Genomic DNA, 19,045 nt, shown 5'->3' on the forward strand with positions numbered 1-19,045 from the left:
AAACTGTTTATGCCCAAGAAGGATTTGTGTTCCCCGTCATATAAAGAGCTGTAAATGAGATGTTTTAATACACATTGCTACTTTAGCTTGGACCTCTGAAATACCACTACAAAATATCGTACTTTCATGCTAAGCCCCTCCAAAGAGTTAGTACACAAGACTGGAGCAGATAAAAGGAGAGCTAGAGCTTAGTTAATCCTTGAAATGAGAGATCAAATGCATTAAACACACCTCTTAGTCTTTATTATGTGTGGGGAAAAAACGTAAGTTACTGAAGCAGGGAAAGAACATGGAAACCAAAAAACAAGACAAGGGAAGGAACAGATGAACACACAGAAAAAAATAATATAAATACTTACGGCTTTTAAGGTGTATAAGACTGCTCATATTCTTGCTACAGTTCAATCTACCCCCTTCCTTACTCTCCATATCTGAAATGGTGATTATTTCCCATTTTTTACCAGCTCTCCCACTGTAATTTTTTGGACTGAGGGCCCTTCCACTTGATTGTGTTTGTAGGGACCCAGCTATGCCTAAGTCTCAGATAGGTCACTTGGATCAATGTACAACTGGGTGAAACATATCAGGACTGCACAATTTGAAAAAAATGCATTTAAATCCTACCACCAAACATATGCCCATCAGCTTTTCAGATTAAAAGTAAATGTGATTCCATATTCCTGAGTGGTCAGAAATATTCTGGGTGAGGGAAGAGGACTTAAGATTTATTTCAGAAATCCACTGGGGCTGAAGTTTGCTATCTTGTTAATGTGTTTGTTTATACCTTATTATTCTCTCACAGTTCTGAACCATTTGGTTTTAGTTATCTGCTAATAAGATAAGGGAACACTTTTGCTCTAATGAAATGCATCATTAGGTAAATTTTATCTAGCCCATTTAGACATTACAGCTACAGTTGTCAAGACTTCCAATTCACTGTTAGGAGTAATATCTTTGTTACCTGAAGCCAGGCAAGTTGAACTACTCAGCATTTTGAAGAGCATGTAAAAGCATAAAAGAAAGCACCCAACTCAAATGTATTATAAAAAAAAAAAATCTTAAGATATCTAAAAATCTTAAGATACCTAAAATCTTAAAAAATACAAGGCACATTATACAAAAATCAAATAGTTATTCATCAAAACTTTGTTAAATAGCCCCATTTAAGATCATGTACTGGCAAGCATTAAGTAACAGTGTCTAATCTCAACTAACATTTTATCTCAGTGCTAGCTGATAACAAGTTGAGCTTGTCGACTCAATAGGATAACCTTACAGGCTTCTGCCATGTTCATATTTACAGCACGGTAACTTGGAAAACAATATAAAATTACATTATACTAAAGATAATCAGCAGTCTACACCAAGATGTTGAAATAGATTCTCCTTTCCATCTCTACGGTTTCAAATAATGTTCAATGTAAGCTGGTACACAAAGCAAGGTCCTATATAAACAATCTGTTCAGCTGTTTAATACATTACCGTTAAAACCAAACAATACAGATTTCTCTGTTAATTAAATATACTAGCAATGTTTCATAACATTCCAGTGACATTTTGCTTTTTAACAGCTTCAATATTGAACAAAAATGTCTTTAACCACAACTCACTTCCAGGTCAGCAGCATTTTTGCAAAGCATTCTGAAATGTCATGATTTTTTTTTTCCAGTCTAGTGGGAAGATTTATCTGCTTACAACTTCTACACTGGGTAAGCAGCTGACAGTTCTGAAATCCAGGCTTCAACGTAATTAAAAAGCAGAGATGTTTCTTCAGACTCTCTTGTACAAAGTAACATTCTTGTCACTTACATCCTTTCACCAGTAGCAATAAAAGTTCACTTTTCTAGGATTAAACTCAGTAGGTTGATTTAGTGGTCCCATTTGAGTTTGAAGAATAAGAATTTGATTTCTTGGGGTATCTGCTTGATGAGAGAGACACTTGCATCCTCCGTGTAGTTCGCACACTTCGGCAAAGAAGAGCATTTTTAAGGTTGTCTCTGAAATCTTTTGAAATATAGTAATAGATAAATGGATCAATACAACTGTTCAAAGTAGAAAGACACAGTGCAGTTATATACGACACATACAGATAGCTCTGGCTGTAGGTTTTGAGGAGGAGATAGTGCACAATAAGCAGTACATTGCTAGGTGTAAAACAGATGAGATACATGGACAGGACAGTGATAATGAGTTTGATTGCTCTTTTTCGTTTCTTCCCAGTACTTACATCTGAGATGGAAGCATTCAGAGTCTTAATCATTAGTATGTAAGCGACAGCAGTGAGGAAAGCTGGGATTAAGAAGAGTCCAATTGCAAGTGAGAGGAAATAATTGAACATATCATGAGCCAAAACATTTTCAGGCAAAACATCATGACAGGTAGTGATGTTAAGATTTGAAATATATACAGTCTGATTAACAAGATACAATGGAATGGTGCCCAACAAAATCAGTATCCAGATAGCAACGGAGATGCTCAAGGCAATTTCAGATTTCTTTCTTGAATGCACTATGGGGTTCACCACAACCCAATACCGTTGAACACTGAGGCATGTCATAAAGAGAATGGAACAGTACATATTTCCATAGAAAAATCCAACAAGTACTTTGCAGAGACCTTCACCAAATAGCCAATTATTGCCATTTACATGGTATGCAATCTTCAGTGGGAACCAGACAACAAAAAGAAGGTCTGCCAATGCCAAGTTGACCATATAAATCACAGCTGGATGTTTCTTCTTTGTTCGGAAAAAAAATACCCAGAGGGCCATAGCATTGCTTGGCAAACCAATGATAAAAACAATGATATAGATAATGGGTAGAAAAACTGTAGTCAGCTTTCCTGTGAGGGCTCTGGCTGCAAATTCATCCACTTCATATAACTCTTCAGAGGCATTATTTGTATTTGGATCCCTCCGGCCAGCAAAACTTCTTCCTTTTGAACTGCTGGTTCCACTACTCTCTAAAATTAAAAAAAAAAATAAGTTGCTGTTACTGAAGTACAGCCTTTTTGTCCTTTTTAAAAATAAACTAGACATCATGATTTACTCTGAAGAATTAAAGAGGGCCTTATCAACAGAAACATTACAATGGTTTTCAGACACTTGACAAGTTTTCTTCCCTTTATTATCCAGAAGACAACCTATATCCCTATTCATGGATTGTATCAGCAATGAAAATGCTTTTCCACATCACCAGTGGTATTAAAAATACCTTGTTAAAATGCCTGTTAGGTGCTCCCACCATCTGAAGTTACAATAGAAACTGCTTCAGGTACCCCAGGGCACCATTATCCTTTACCATGATTACAGATTACCCAAGTGCTGGAACTCATAAAACTTTGCAGCAGGCTAATGTAGCTGCAGAGGAAGCTTCCTCAGTTTAGATGGCCTGAAAATCAGGTATGCAGGAAAAAACAACATGCTGCCCTCAGACGAGCTAGAACTGAAACTCAGAATTTAATGCCAAAAGCTACGCACAAGTGATTTCTAGTGAAAGAAAGATGCGTGTTATGCTGTATGTCAACTGAAACTTGAACAGACTAACTTTGTGCTTGAAGATGCAACAGGGCCAGTCATCTGGGATTTCCTTCCAATTCATGGGCAAGATGGTCAGACAATCTCTGCAGTTTCTACTCGAAGTGCTAGGTGGTAGAGATGACAGCTATGGTTGCTTCATATACAAAGGAGCTATCACTTCAAGTTTTGTTCTGACTCTTCGAATGCCACAGGAACTTATGAACTGTATGGGCAAGCCAGCCGTATCTGACTGCTCTGTCTTGTATGACAGTCTTCAGAAAATTCAGTTCAGAACCCCTCCAGACCCAACACAGTCCTCTCATGCTAACAGGTTAAACTGCACAAGCAGATTCTGTCCATGAACTCACACTGTTTCAAAAAGGCAGACATCCACCAAGCTAAACAGTGTGGACATGGAACTTGACTGTCTGTGGGAGAATTATTTTTAACCTTATCTCAGTTTCCATCAATATTTGTGGATTATTTTAGTCACACAAACCCCCAACTGGAGTATAAAGGAGAGTCATCTTGGGCAAGCAGGTTTGTGTACAGCAAGCCATGAACAGTGTTGAAGGATGGCCCCTTTGTTATTCAATAGTTTTGATATAGTTCAGGAATGAAAAATGCTTACACATTACATTTTAAAGTATAATAAAACAATTCTCATACAGGAAATATGTAAATACACAAGTATGTGTGTTTTCCAACATAGATTCTCAAAAGCAGCACAACTTTAGATAGCTGTTCAAGTTATAACTGCAAAAGTCTGATGTACAGCATCTGTCTGATGTACACATCCTGTCTAGACTGTGACCTCCTAAAGAGCATACATTGCTGCTCTTTAGAGTTTTGAATTAAGTTACCCTAGCTCCACTTAACAAGTATTTGATCAGCTCCAGGCACAGGCAGGCTTCACTGGAAAACTGAGGTGTAAGCAAACTTTTTGCCAGTACAATGACATAGACAAACCTTTGCAGTAAACTGCATGAAGACTGAAGTCTAAATTATACCAACAAAACAACACTCCTAAAGAAAATATATTCAAATACCAAACAGTCATTTTGGCCTATATATGGTGTAATTACAACAGGACAGAATTATACAAATCCTGCTCTCAGATCCTCAAGCCATGTGATTATGTGAGCAATACTGTTAATACAGAAACTCCAGGTCCCTAACCTGAGCTGTAAATAATAGAACCCATAAAACCAGCTTGAAGAATATAGCTTACATAGGTATCAGATAATGTAAATGGTAATTAGCTAAGCAATGCCTCTTTTCTCAGGCTTATAGCTTAGTTGAGAAATATCCTGGAGATGCTTGGAAGCACACCCTTTATTCTAAGCTCACAGCAGAGTCTCAGAGTACTGTAATAAAGTTTACAACACTGTGTTAAGCACCTGCCCATCAGTAAGTAGTTGATCCTATCAAATTGCAAGTCATACTATTTGTATTCCAAAGATTTAAATTACTGTAGAAAACTGGAAGAACAAATACTATCACTTCATGTTTTGTGATCTCATATAAAGCAACGGATGTTCATAGGTTGGGTTGAAAAAAATAAAAATAAAAAAATGCTCACAAAAAAGCCCTAAAGTGTTAGCGTGAGACATTCAGAGGAAGAGCTATAATAAAGTGAATTGATGGACAGATGAACCACAGACAGGACTTAGTATTGCAAGAGCAACAGAATAGAGACAAAGGTTTGTTTTATTCTGTTTTTGAAGACATAGTCAAGTCAAATACGTGATTTCAGAGACCAAGTCTTGCTTTTATCCTGACTTTAGGTAGTTCCAGCCTCTAAAGTTCTGACTGCAGACACTGGGCTGATTTTATTATCCCAACTGGCACCCATATAGGGAGACAGTTCAGTGTCCTGTTTGTCTTTGCAGTTAACACTCCCTCACCGAGCAACCAATCCTTTGTTAGGTATGTGCATTTTCTACATCCTTTTTTACTCTTTCTGCACTTGCAGTTTTCCGTAACAATTGAGTTCTTTTCCATGCCGAGTTTCACCCTGCCTGACTCACATACAGAGAATGCAGTTGACTTGCTATCTGCCCACGGGAAAAGCTTCCTTGGCATCAGAGGAAAAACGCACTCTCCTCCCACAACAAAAGACTGTTTCAACACCTTTACCATTTGTCTAGAAGACACAACCCACTGCCAACCAAACGAAGGATTATGCCTACCCTGCAGACACAAAAGTGACAGCAGCACAGAGTATCCAAATTAACTAGCTTAAGTCATGGTAGTAATACCCACACAGGACTAAGGTTAAGATCATCTTGGTTCTTGGATCTGCAGCCCAGATTCACCTCAACCCCGTAATGGCTTACAGTGCATCTCCCTTGGCTGGAGCGCGATCAAGCTCATTTCACCTTCCTACTGCAGAAGATCAAGCACCCAGCTAAAGTTTAAGCATACTACTTCCCCACCCACCCCCATTTCAAATTCCTACCCCCACCCAGGTCAGACAACTAGGCTATTAAGAGGCAGTTTCATTTCAGAAACTGCGCTCTGAACAACAGCATTTGCAGCTATCTAGCGCCTATTCTTTGAGAAAATTGGACCTACCATAAGCTTGGCTTCAACATTTACACAACCTTTACGCCTATACCTTTATTACGTAAGCCCAAGATGAACAAATGCACAGTGCAAAGGCATGCGTAGATATGGCAGTGGAGTTTACTTTAAAAGATAGTGAAACATGAACCTTAAGGCAGTGAAATATTAACATGATTGGTTTTTTCCCCAAACAGCGCTTATGTTCAATAAGCAATACTATAAATCAACAAAGGTAAGAATCAGGATTTTTTAAAAAAATCCCCACTTCTCGGAGTTGGGAGAATAAGCGAGAATACGGTCTTCAATGTTTATGGTTATATATAGCTTTTAGGCAGGTTGCTAGCCGAGAAGCAGATTAGGTACAGCACCAATGCGGGAGAAGCCAGGCCACGCGTGCCAGGCAGCCCTCCCCTCCGGCTCCCTGCGTCCCAGAAGTCCAAAGGGGGCTGGAAGCCGAGACCGCCTGTTTGCCCGTCGAGCTACTGTCCCCGACCCGGCGGGGAGGCCTCCTCGCGGGTCCCGGCAGCTCCACGGCCACCAGCCCGAGTTTTCCGAACCCGCTCTACTCCGCGGGAACATCGCCCAGTCCGCTCCGGGCTCCCCGCACCCCATCCGGGAGCCAGAAACCTGCTCTTCGGCGCGGTTCAGCCCCGCCGCTGCCCGCGCTTCACCCGCCAAGAGCCCCGCCGCATCCCTCGCCTAAAGCGCCACCACCCGTAGCCCCAACCCACAGCCGAGGGGCGCCGAGCAACCAACGCGGCACCCGCGGAGCCCAGGGCGGGCTCGGCCGTCCCCAGCCGAGCCGGCGGCTCTAGTAGCCGTCGAGCGGCAGCTCACACTCCTCCTCTCACCTGCGGGAGTGGCGGCTCCCAGCAGCGCGCACAGCAGGAGCAGCAGGCACAGCCCGCAGCGCCCGGCCATCCTCCCGCCGCGCTCCCACCACCGCCGCCGCCGCCTCTCCCGCACGCCCCACCAGTTTCACCTGATACCTGAGCTAGGAGGGGGCGGAGGGCGCGGCGCGGCCTGGCCCGTACCGGCCTGGCGGCGGGCGGAGCCGGAGCAGGCCACATCCCCCACCCGCGAAGGGCTGTGGGGCTGCCCCTAAAATGGCGGGGTGAGTCTCGCCGGCGGGCCCGTGGCGCCCGCCTCAAAATGGCGGGGGCGCCCCTTGCCCCCTTGGGGGGTGGCTAGTCTTGCGCCTCGCGCCCTATGTCCCCGTTCCGTGGCTGCTGGGGCTGGGCAGGTGCCGCGTCCCTTCCTCCCTCCCTCCCTCCTCCCCACCAGGCTGGCCCTCCGGTGGCCGCCTGGCCCGGAGCCCGGCCGCGGGGTGGGGACGGCTCTTGCCCGTGGGGGATGCACTGTTACCGTACTCGCAGCGGAGCAGGCTGGCTCTGGGGCATGCGGGCTGGGGCCGGGGGCAAGCGGGCATGCGAGCGGGCTGGAGGGGCGTTTTGTGGGGCGGTGTTACTCCTGCTGACTTGTATTGCTTTGTGTGTGCCAGGTTTCTTCGTTAGGTTGTATGGCAGGCAGAAAAATCGCAGCTTAACCCCGGTGCATCTGCGGTACTGCACTAGCATGACCCAGGGTAAGAAAGGGGTGTTTTCACTTGTCGACCTCGCTTAAACCGGGAGTACACAGCCTTCCTTTTTTCTTTTTTGTTTTTTTGGGGTTTTTTTTGTGCAAATGGGGATTTCAATAACAAAATTGAGCAGAATGTAATGCTAGCAGCGTTTTCCATTTATCCAAACAAATACGAATTTAAGAAATGTTTTCAGATTTGTAAAACCAAGCACACAGCTTAGCAAATTCTGAAAACTACATGTTCAACCCTGCTTCACATCTCTAGACCAGTTCTCCAGTTACATTAGTAATGCTCCCTCTGCCTCAGTCAGTCTGTAAAATGCTTGGTGTTCAGTTGGTGATAAAATGTTGTTCTGAAGAAAAAATTGTTCTTTTTGTGGGCTTTCTATGGTAGTCATGAAATACAGCTGTGAGTTGAGATCTGTATTAGTTCCATATTACAGATGGAAAATGGAGTACAGAGAGAGAAAGGTAAGTGCACTTGGAAGTTTTGGTGTCTGAGTCAACGTCAAGGGCCTTTCTTTTTTGAGTCTGTTACAAGTTACTGCATACTCAAAGCACAATTCCTGTTTGTCATCCACCCAACTGCTTACAGATTTCTCAGCCTCCTTGCTAAGCACCAGAAAAGTCATAGCCCGTCCCTCCAGACTCCCTCCCTGTCTCTGTCTCACTTGCAGTGTTGTTTTGTTTACTTTACCATTACAAACTGCTTCATGGGTAGTTGATCTCCTGTTCCTAATCACCATGTCCAGTAAGTTGTAGTCTTCTCATCTGTTTTTTTTATCTAATCTCCCTTTCAAACATTCAGGTACTCATGTGCTGGCTACTGGTTTCCGCAGTGTTTTTATCTCAGATTTCTAGTACTAGGAGTGGTTGGTCATTCTCTCATACAGTTCTGCTATAGCCGATGCTCTCCTGCCAGCACCCTGTCCCAGTCTTCACTGTTTGTGTTGTCTTGATTTATTCCATCCAGTCTGTCTTTTTGTCCCCTTTACACTGAAAGCAGACAGCTCCTTCCCTCTTTTGCTTGGATCCAGCAATGGTGGAAGGGACTAAGAACACAAGGGGAAAGGATTCATTGCTGTCACTAAACAAAATCTGTTCTAGGCTCTCCCATGACAGGTCAGAGCTGCAACTAGAGAAGTCCTGTGGCTGTGTGTAGAAGCAAGTGTCACTGAAGGTGCATCTTCTGGAAATGCAGCTCTGGATTTAACCTCTGTTGAGTGTAAGCAAACCATGTTAATGGAGGTTTAGAATTTGGCTAGGTTTTCATAGGGTTGTCAGAAACATGTAATTGATGTGAAGATCATCTCACTTCAAAATCTTACAAACAATTCATTAGATTCCCAAACAATTAAAAATAGAACTTACAAAAGGAAGTGACAGGCAACGTTAATACCAGCAAACTCTTTCAACCTGTAGTGATAGGACAAGGGGTAACATTTTTAAATTAAAAGAGTAGATTTACATAAGATATAAGGAAAAAAATCTTTCCTGTGAGGTGGTGAGACACTGGAATGGTTGCCCAGAGAAGTTGTGGATGCCCTCTCCTTGGAAGTATTCAAGGCCAGGTTGGACGAGGCTTTGAGCAACCTGGTCTAGTGGAAGATGTCCCTGCCCATGGCAGGGGGGTTGGAACTAGGTGATCTTTAAGGTCCTTTCCAAGACAAACCACTCTGATTCTATAAAAACCTAATGATCTTTGGCACTTGTAAGCAGTAGTTCCTGGTTCTCTATGTGTGCTTTGCTAACAAGGCTTTTGTTCTGGTTTTGTTCTAATTACTTTTATCAAGAAGTTGGTGTTCCTAGGTAACATCTTCAGCAGTGATAGTATTTGTCAGGAAGATTGCCCGTTTATTGTCTACAAATGAGTTCTGCCTCATAACTTTAAAAATACTTAATAGAAACTCGAAATTTTCTTTCCCCTGTTCAAATCACTGGCACCTCTGTACAGAGCAATGTCAAGCCTTTGTGATTTTTAGTTGCCTTTATTGAAGACAACTGTCAAACCTCTTTACAGTTCTAGTCTGCCATTTATCAAATAGTTTGGAAAGAAAATTTGACAATTTGTAAATAAACACAAAACAATTTGGCAAAGGGCATCATTGGAAACATGCTCTCCTTTGCACTTTGAGTAGCTAGTGGGTGTGGTGGTATTAACACAGTTTAGCGCAGGGACTCCAAAGGACACTGTCCAGGGTATACCCCTTAGGTCTTGATTCATTTTTAGAAACATAATGATGTGATGTAATCATGAAGATTACTGTCAAAGATACTTGGTACCCCTTTATTAAATGAGAAATGGATGTGGTTTCACTGAAAGGTACTTGTCAGTACTCATGCAGTTTGTGCTATGATAAATGGGTAGGAGCATTTTCAATACACAGAGCTTGTTTTGTGTGCTTTGTGTCTCCCTGGGAATTTCTGAATTCAGATGGCAAATGTTTTTGATGTGTGGCTTATTGTAGTCATACCATGTGTGTGTTGGAGGAGGAGGTAAGGAAGAGATGGCTGTTTGTGCCATATATCTTACACAGAGATATGGATTTATTTATTTATTTATTTATTTTTAGGGTGCAAGAGCAGGTTTTGGAAAGGAAGGGAAATGAAAATCTCCTAACTTTAAAAATCAACATGTGTTGTAGGGATGGCACAAGCACTTAAAGTATCCTTCAAAAAATGCAGTTAGTGCAAGGGTTCAAGGAGGGAGGATGAAGTTTGGTTCAAATAAAACAATGTGGATCATTTAATTTTAAAAACTAATTTAGTTTTTGATTCAGAAGAAGCTGATGCCTCATCTCTTGGTGCTTTAGCCTGTCCTCAGGCTAGCCACCTGGCATCTCAGAAACTAGGAGAGTACCTGGGTATTAAGTTACTGCAAGGCTCTGCTTTTGCAGTGTAAGACCAGGTCCCTGGGTATAATAAACCTTTTTGATGGCTCATTTCAACACAGTGAAGCCGTCTATCCTTCCTCATGTTTCTCATTCCTAAAAGCTCCTGTTCCATCTTAAGCAGTCTCTCTAGCTTTTTTTTCCTGAGTGTTTGAACAGGTCTCTGTATTTCCTGCTCAGTTCTTGTTGGCATTGCTGGCAGGCTTGTTAGGTACTACATAAGGGTTGTTGGTAAATGTCCTTCCTCTGTGTGTGTCCAGCAAGGATTCTAGGAAACAGGAGAGGCTACGGGCAGCAGCTGTTTCTTGTTCTGTTTCTCGGGTAGCAAAGATTCATTTTATTTCATTCTATTTGGGAAGTCACTTCCATTTCCTCTCTTACCCCATCTACCCCAAAATTCTTGCAGGTTCTGGCTATGGCAGATATGTGCTTTATGAGCATGTTGTGCTGATGTGCTATTCTGTTGTTACTACTTGGGGTCCCAGTGTGGGTAGGATATTAATTCATGGCACTTGGGGGTCACTTTGTTGGGGGAAGGGATAGGCAGTATGGGTTGTTTAAGGTGGGTGGTGCCTTAATGGTTATTAGGTGTCATCCTGATTTTTCTCACCTTCTGTCAGTAGTGTCCTGTGTTTGTTCCTGATGTTTTGTCCTTTAACTCTTACTGTATTTTCACTTTTCTCAAAAACGAGGAGATCCAGCCTTGGGCTGGAGGCATGACATAAAGAGAAGTAGCAAAAGGTCTGGAACAAAATGTTAGGTATGCCTAGTGCCTGGAGGGTAGACACATAGATGGCCCAAGCCTGACTTCACACTGACATGGAAGTACAGCTGTGACTCCTGTTCACTGTGATCCTGCAGTAATAGAAGACATGCAGATTTAACAAAATGTGTTGGTCTAAGCAGAATATAAAGCAGTGCTTCTGCACTTGTGTTGACAGTTGCTTAACCTGTGGTATATCTATCTTAAGTGTGCCTAAAGTTACATGAAAAAAAGCATGTTAAGGTGCCAAAATCAAGCAGTTGAAAATTAGGAAATGCTATAATTTGGGCGTTTTGTGCAATCTTAATTCAGTGTGCTCGTGTGTATGGATTTGAAAGGGTTTTAGTCATGACATCGTATCCAGTCTTTCTGTGGTGCACTGCATGAAGTGTGCTCATGAATAAACAGATAATCTCATACTTACACCTCTATTTACATGTATAGATACACTCAAGATATCATTTAGCTAATACTGACTTCTTATCCTGCTACTGTTGTAAACTGGGGAAGTACTCTCTCTGCATAGATAGGAATGCAGAGAAGGGGATGTGCAGATTGCTTGCAACTCATCAGTGCAACCACGAGTTTAGGCTGAGTTTGTATCTGTCTGATGTACATAGTAGCATTCTGTTACCTGTGTTGAGGAAATGAAACAATGGATCATTATTAAACTAAGATAAAAATATGTAATAGTCAACAAAATGACACATTGTTATGTATGGCATGTTTGTTAGAATGGGTGTTACTGTGTCCCTTGTATTAGCCAACTAGTCTCCAGAACAAACCACCTGCAAGCAGTGATAAATGGGAGCTTGCGTCAACACATGGAGTTTAAAATAAGGTCAGCATTACAACAATGGAAACAAAATTATTAAAGAGCTATATGCTTAGATATACAGCCTATTTGCAGTAGAAATATAGTGGAGAAGGTTGTGGTGGAAAATTAATCACAGTATTAGTTGTGATGAACTGGATAAGGATTTTCCACATCTTTCAGAATCCTGTTGGTCCAGCTCACATAGGAAATTTATTGATGGCTTATTATGGAGGTAACTTAGTTTGTATTGATACTGTGGAACTATCCAAATACCAAGTTACTTTTAGGAATGGATCTTTATTAGGTAACCATTAAAAGTGATAAATGAAAATGTTGAAAGCATTCTGAAACATCTTAAAAGTGAGTAACATCTCTCAGATAATTTCTACTCTCTATATTCCTTTTAGTAATATAATTCAACCACACCAGTTTCAAGGAATGATTTAACTTAAATTTTACAACAAAACCTTTCAGATGCCAGGAAGAAGTTGCAAAGTCTGATGAGTATAGTGAAATGTTGATCCTAGCCAGTGAGAAGCTCTAAACAGGTTTTCCTTCTGGAAATTAATTAAATGAATATTGGGATACATTGACCAAACTGAGGAGGGATTTCTTTTCCCTTTTTTCCTTCCATTTTAGTTGACTCACTGTTTGTACTGATTTGTAAACCAGTGTTTCAACTCTTTCGAAGGGAGTTGAAAGTTATTTTCAGTATGGGTCTGTTACAATTCTTGTCTAGTGTTTCTACATCTGCACTGGAAGAAATATAGGGTGGAGTGTATAAAATCACAACTCCTCTTAGGGTAATCTGAATCATTACAGTGAATCACAAATTCAATGGGAGTCAACAGTATTGTCTTGCAGTGAAGAGGGTTGTTGTCTGTAACATATGTGAAGAGGTCCTTCCTTCATTTAGCACCAGTAAGTTATTTGTTGGAGGATATTTTTATCTCAGTCCATATCTTCCTTAAACAAAACTTGACAAAGTCCAGAGAAGATGTGAACAGATGGAACAATCTGGAAAATATGTGGAGCAATTAATTTTGTTTGGTCTGAACAAGATTGCAGAGAGATGCGATGACATAAAGTATGTTCAAGGCTGCAGCATGTTCCTCATGCTCACTGAATAGGCTGAAATGTTAGCAAAGTTAGATTTTAGGAAAAAGGTTCTAACAATTGTCACTGATTTTACTGAGCTCTCACTTTCTAGGGTATCTATAGGACCTCCATCAGTGGCAGTTTTAAAGTGGTTTAGACAAACAGAAATTATGTGTGTATGTATAGTTCATCCTGTCAGGAGAAGTAGGTGATGCCTTGAGTAACATTTCCAGCCCAGCTGTTAGTGACTCTGCAACAATGTTCCTAGCAGAATAAAACCCCCATCCTTTATTACACTGACCTCAGTGGTCTTACACTTGTTTGGGATCTGAATACAATGAAATTTGACGTGGTGTTCTAAGTTGTGAGTCAGCCTCAGTGGTTTTACACTTGGTACCTCTGTTCAAAAACAAATGCTACTGAAATGCTATCTAGACCCTGCTAGCTAGGAAAAGTTCAGATCTGTAGGTCATGCTCATCATTACTGAGCAATCATGACTCAGGCAACAGCAGGATTTCTTGCTGAGATCCATCATGTTTTTGCCATTGTGGAGAGGAGCTTGTTCAAGCCCTTCTGCATTCATGATTCCCCACCACACAGATGACATCAGTTTTCCAATCAAATGAAGGACCAGGAGCCCAGAGGGAGAAGCATCCAGGTGGGGCACTGAGGGAGAAGAATACCAGCTAGGTTTCAGGGTGGCAATAGACCTCTGGGAAATCCTGTAGTATTTGTACCCATTTTGAAGAGCTAGACAACAGATGTGGAAAAATGCCAATCACAAACCACAAAGTTTGGTGAACACCAGGGAGAACTGTGCTTTGGGACTCTGAGATAAAGAGCATGAAGAGAGTGACATTGAACCACACAGCTGGTCACCTTCAAAGAGCAGCATCAAGATGTGGTCTCAGAGACTTGGGAGTGGACTAAATCATAGCCAGATTTTGGAAAGTGGGGAGACACAACCCACAATCTGGGTAGGGGGCCATGGGTGGTCAGTGCTGCCAGACATTTCAGTAGTCCTCTGACAAGAAAGAGCTTTATAAAAAATTAATCCTGTGTACAAAACAGATGCAATAATTGTCATGTGAGACATGCTTTTCCCCAGAGAGATAGGCAGTGTATTGTTTTTTAACTACTGAAAAAAAAAATCTTCTTGAACTGTTCATTTGTTTTATTCCTTCTGCATTTAAAGCACAAAAATGTCTGAAAAAGAAAGTGGTTATTAGGGCACTTAAGTGATACTATAATCTCTGCTCTCTCTTTCTGGACAGTAAGATGAAGTGCATAAATAATTTTTCAGTTAAGTGATGCAATTCCAAAACAACCTCTAGAGATTGGTCTTTTGCCTGTGTTGAGCTACTCCAGGTTGGAAGAACACCATACAAGCAAACTGGAGTATGACACAGTTTTCTGATTTTATCATTACCTTTTTGAACTGATTCCTTCTCTGCTTTGTGGGCATATGTCTCAGATTATTAGCAATCTATAGTAAGAGTAACCCACAGTAGAAATAACCTACAGATACACTAATGCAGTTACTAGCCTGACTATTGTCTTCCCTGCTGCCCTTATTCATTTGCATTATTTCTCCTGCTCCTGCCAGCCTGCAGAATGGGATTGTCTACCTCATGTGTCTTCTTTCACCATCCCTTCTGTGTTCCCCAGTTTAGTAGAAGCATGCATATTTTTTTAATGTTGTTCTGCTACCACACAGTTACTATTCCTCACACCACAGTTTCCAGAGCACTCTCAGAAAAGGGTTTTTTCCTTCCTCTTCTAGCTCACCTCTAGGGGATGTCTATGGAAAAGGAATCCACAAATCAAGGGAGAAAGTGATGATTTATGAGGGGTGACCTGGAAATACTTCTTTTTCTTTCCACCTCAAGATCTCTTCCTCTGTTGAGGTCTTGCCAGAATTAAAATATACTGTGCAATGTTTAAGTAAATCCATGGCAAATCTACAGAGGAGAAAAGTGTATGTGAAGATGGAGGGATGGGTGGAGGATGAGTTGTGTGAAAGGAAGAACAGTCTTCCTCAGAACAGCCTAATGAAATACATACCAAGTTAAAGCTGTAGGCTTCTTCTAACCTAACCATAGTCAGTAACCAAGGCAGGTGGTGATTTCTGAGTTTCAGAAGGTGTTGGTTTCAATTACCTTAGTTTAATTGACATTATGTAAAGATCGTGGTGTAGATAAGGCCTGGGACAGCTGTAGGGATGGATGAACTCTGGCTGAGAATTGTTGATGGCTCCTGAGGAATTTAGGATTTGCCCAAGCAGTAGTGCTATTCTCAGTTGTGAGTGGATGTCAAGAGTCAGCATTCGAGAATTTATTTAATGGCAACAATGAGATCCTGTCTGCACCATTAAGCACTTGCTAGTGCTGGGATCTGTCTAATCAGAGTGTCTTTTTAGATTTAAATTGATATTTGCAAAAAACAAAATGGAAATGAATTCTGAGAGCGTCACAGGTTTCTATGCCAAGCTTTCAGTTCAGTTGAACAGATAGACATGTGACATTCATCCACAAAATGCTGATTGATGCTAAAATTATGTGAACAATTCCAGCATTGTAAAGTAAAGGAGGACTTGAGAACAAAATTTCTAGATCTGAAAGCCCTGTTACTCTAAACAGTATTTGTTTTTGTGATTTTGTGATTGTTTAATCAAATTTCTTTTTTAGGACTTGTCTCTTCCTTGAAAATTGATACTTGTAATAATAAAGTCATAGCTGCTGTAATAGATAAGAAAATATGATTTGTTGAATCACAATGTCATTTTCCTAAATGGAAAATGAACTTAATCCGAGGTTTGTGCAGTATCAATCCACCTCTCCTTTTTTATTCTGCACTCTTTTGAAGTTTCTGATATGCTGCTAGTCTGAATTGCTCTGCAAGTTCCACATATGAAATATGGCATTTTGACCACATTTCCTGACTAATTGTGAAAATTTTAACAGAATCATGTATTTATTAACTTCTGACTATGAATTCAGTTTCAAGCATTTGTCCTAATTGTTTAGCTGATCTGTCAGTATTGGTGATGTGTTCTGGAGTCTCCATGTTATATCCATATGTTCTTGATTTATCAGTGATCTAAATAAGATATGAAAAATTATAACTTTTCTAATAATCATGATAGTGAAATATTCCAGCAGCTGTCTGGTAGGAGTACTGGGATAAAAGATAAATACTTCTAAGGCCATAGCTTTTTTTTTTTTTCTCATCCCATGTGTGTGGACTTGCACTATCCCACTCCACCCCTGTGTGCTGGCCCATAGATTGGTACAACCACACAAGGATCACAGGATGCTTATCCAAAAAGAGGTAGAATTTTAACAGGATCTGTTCTCTAGTCTAGTTGATGACATACCTGTGTCCATGTAAAAGAGGGAGTGTTTCAGGACATACACAGAAGTCCAAGGGCACTGAGCAGGTCGGGCAATTCATGTGGCAGCAGTCCTGGCTTATGACATTAAAATAGTACATGACATTAGAGTTCAAAAGGTGGCATGGCAAGTAGAAAGAATTATTGTTTTGGCATTGTCTGGTTTGGTAGGGACTAATATCTTGCCTATTGCAGTTTTATGCTGATAAATTAAAATGAAAGAAGTTAAACAACAGACACATGAATGTATCTTAAAAGCCAGATTGAATGGGATTTAAATTAACTTCTACAGCTGGGAATAACAGACCCAGTCACATTAACACTTTAGGCTTAGACAGAGTCCCATAGTATTTATGGAATATGATAGAAAGCACTGAATAACTTCTGTGTGAGACCTGACTAAGCAGCTGAGAACCCTTCAGCCTTTCTTTTCACATCCTCTACTACACAACTAGGGGCTGGGGCAATCCACTCAAATACCAGGAACCAGGTTCAAACGTAAAATACATTGCACAGAAGACAGCTAGCCGGTAGGAGACCTGTGGAACTCCTTGCCAAAGGATGTGGGGGATATAAGTTCCTGGGAAGACAGGGCAACAGTTGCAAGAGAGCTTCACTGAGGATTGCTAAAGAGACAAGCCATAACTCACTTGGGAATTTATCTGAGCAGAATGTAGTACAAGATTGAGAGAGTAACTGGGGAAATACCCTTTATGTTTGTCCTCTTTTTCTTTTCTGTGACCTGCTTATAGTCACTGTTGTGGCTGGTATCCAGGCCAGTGGTCCTTCCTTTGAATAGTGTGGTCAGTGTCCTAGTTCTCAGGGTCTTCTGAGATGTAGGTTAAACTTGAGTTAGCTAGTTTGTCAGCTGCTAATATGGCCATGTGATATTATGGATGTAATTTATGTTCCACTCTGATGTGATCCAGTGCTTTTCTGTGTTTCATTCTGCGTGCCTGGCAGAGACACAGTTTGCTGATGGAGCAGATTCCTGGAGCAGCTCCATACTCTCCAGGGAGAGCAACTGTGTCATGCATCAGCAGGACCTGCGGTCTCAGCCAGGTGAACACAGCCAAGTCCTGCAGTAGCAAACTGCAGTAAAACTCCCAATTTGAGGAAAGTGCTGGCACTTCTTGCCTTTGCAAAGCTCCCTGCATCATAAGTTATCTGAGGAAGGATAGGGCAGGTCTGTCCATGCTACCTTGTGACATACCTTACTGCTGATTTGAGAACTGATACTGTTAGTTGTGGCTTGGGGGTGGGAGAATTAGAAAAGCTGAAGGATATAAGATACCTGTGCTAGAAACTGGGCCAACTCACAGCTGTCTAACATGGAAGAGATGTTGTCTGTCTGGTTTTTAGCATATATGGTCTTTTCATACTTTCAGTGTCACCCCTGTCTCTAGCTCTAATAAATGGTGGTTTACCATAGTTAAAATGTCTGCAAATTGCTTTTTTGGGAATTCCTGCCATCACTGTCATTGAGGTAAAAGGGGACTGCTTTTGTCATACTTAGAGATTGTTTGTTAAAAAGCACAGAGGTTGGAACCATTTATGTAACTATTTTATCAGCAGAATTGTGGTCTGTCTAGAAGCAGAGCCCAGTGTACACAAAGAAATGAGCTTAATGGAAAAAGTATGCCAGTTGACCGGAACTCCAGAAAATTATTTGGAAACTTCCCATGGTAAGAAAGGACATGAGGAGGAGATCCACACAGCTGTGCTGAGTCACAGCCATCCTGTCTGTTCTTACAGTGTTTATTCAGTGTGGTAGGATCTAGCCTCGTCCCTTCCCACCATCTCAGCCCATCTTCCACTGTCTGCACAATCAGGGGAAAAACCACAAACACTTTATCAGATCCAATGCTGTTATTTGGCCCAAAATTGAGGACTACCACATTATCAAAAAAAGTTAGTGTTATGATCAAAAATAATTTTATTACTCCATCATTTTGAGGAAGGAGTTCTATTTTTGTAAAATAGCTATTTGTGATTGAATGATTTAATTTGCTGTTGGATTGTTTAATTTCTTTTTGGGTTTAATGAACAACATAGCCATAATTATTAGTCACATTTAGAAAAATATTTTTCTTCTTAGCTGAAACTTGTCAAGTGTTTAAACTCCAGAAACATAACAGTCTCGTATGATCTAGATGCTGACTATGAAAATGCTTAGTTGATGTGCGTTTAGAAGGGGAGTGAACAGAACTGTTAGGATTTGCAAGTTTTTTGCTGCATGTGCACAGCAACCACTTTCACTGTTAATGAGGTGAAGTGAATGACGTGAGAGGATGGGAAGGACAGAAAAAGGTGCTTCTCCATGCCTTGCTGCAGGGCCATGTAGGAACTTCACTGCAGTGTCCAGATGCCACATTGTCCCAGCTCCTGCCCGGCATTCCTTTGGGGGTGGTAGGGGAA

At 41.3% G+C, this 19,045-nt stretch overlaps 1 protein-coding gene across 1 annotated transcript; it reads right to left on the bottom strand.

Annotated features, from left to right (window-relative positions):
• Positions 1-217: 217 nt before the first annotated feature.
• F2RL1 (F2R like trypsin receptor 1) lies at positions 218-7,042 on the bottom strand. Its single transcript, XM_074856602.1, has 2 exons — positions 6,937-7,042; positions 218-2,961 (listed from the first exon to the last, which is right to left on the bottom strand). The coding sequence occupies exons 1-2, from the start codon at positions 7,004-7,006 to the stop codon at positions 1,856-1,858; spliced, it is 1,176 nt and encodes a 391-aa protein (XP_074712703.1). The 5' UTR covers positions 7,007-7,042; the 3' UTR covers positions 218-1,855.
• Positions 7,043-19,045: the final 12,003 nt, after the last annotated feature.

Source organism: Strix uralensis, chromosome Z (genome assembly GCF_047716275.1).
Source record: "Strix uralensis isolate ZFMK-TIS-50842 chromosome Z, bStrUra1, whole genome shotgun sequence".
NCBI lineage: Eukaryota > Metazoa > Chordata > Aves > Strigiformes > Strigidae > Strix > Strix uralensis.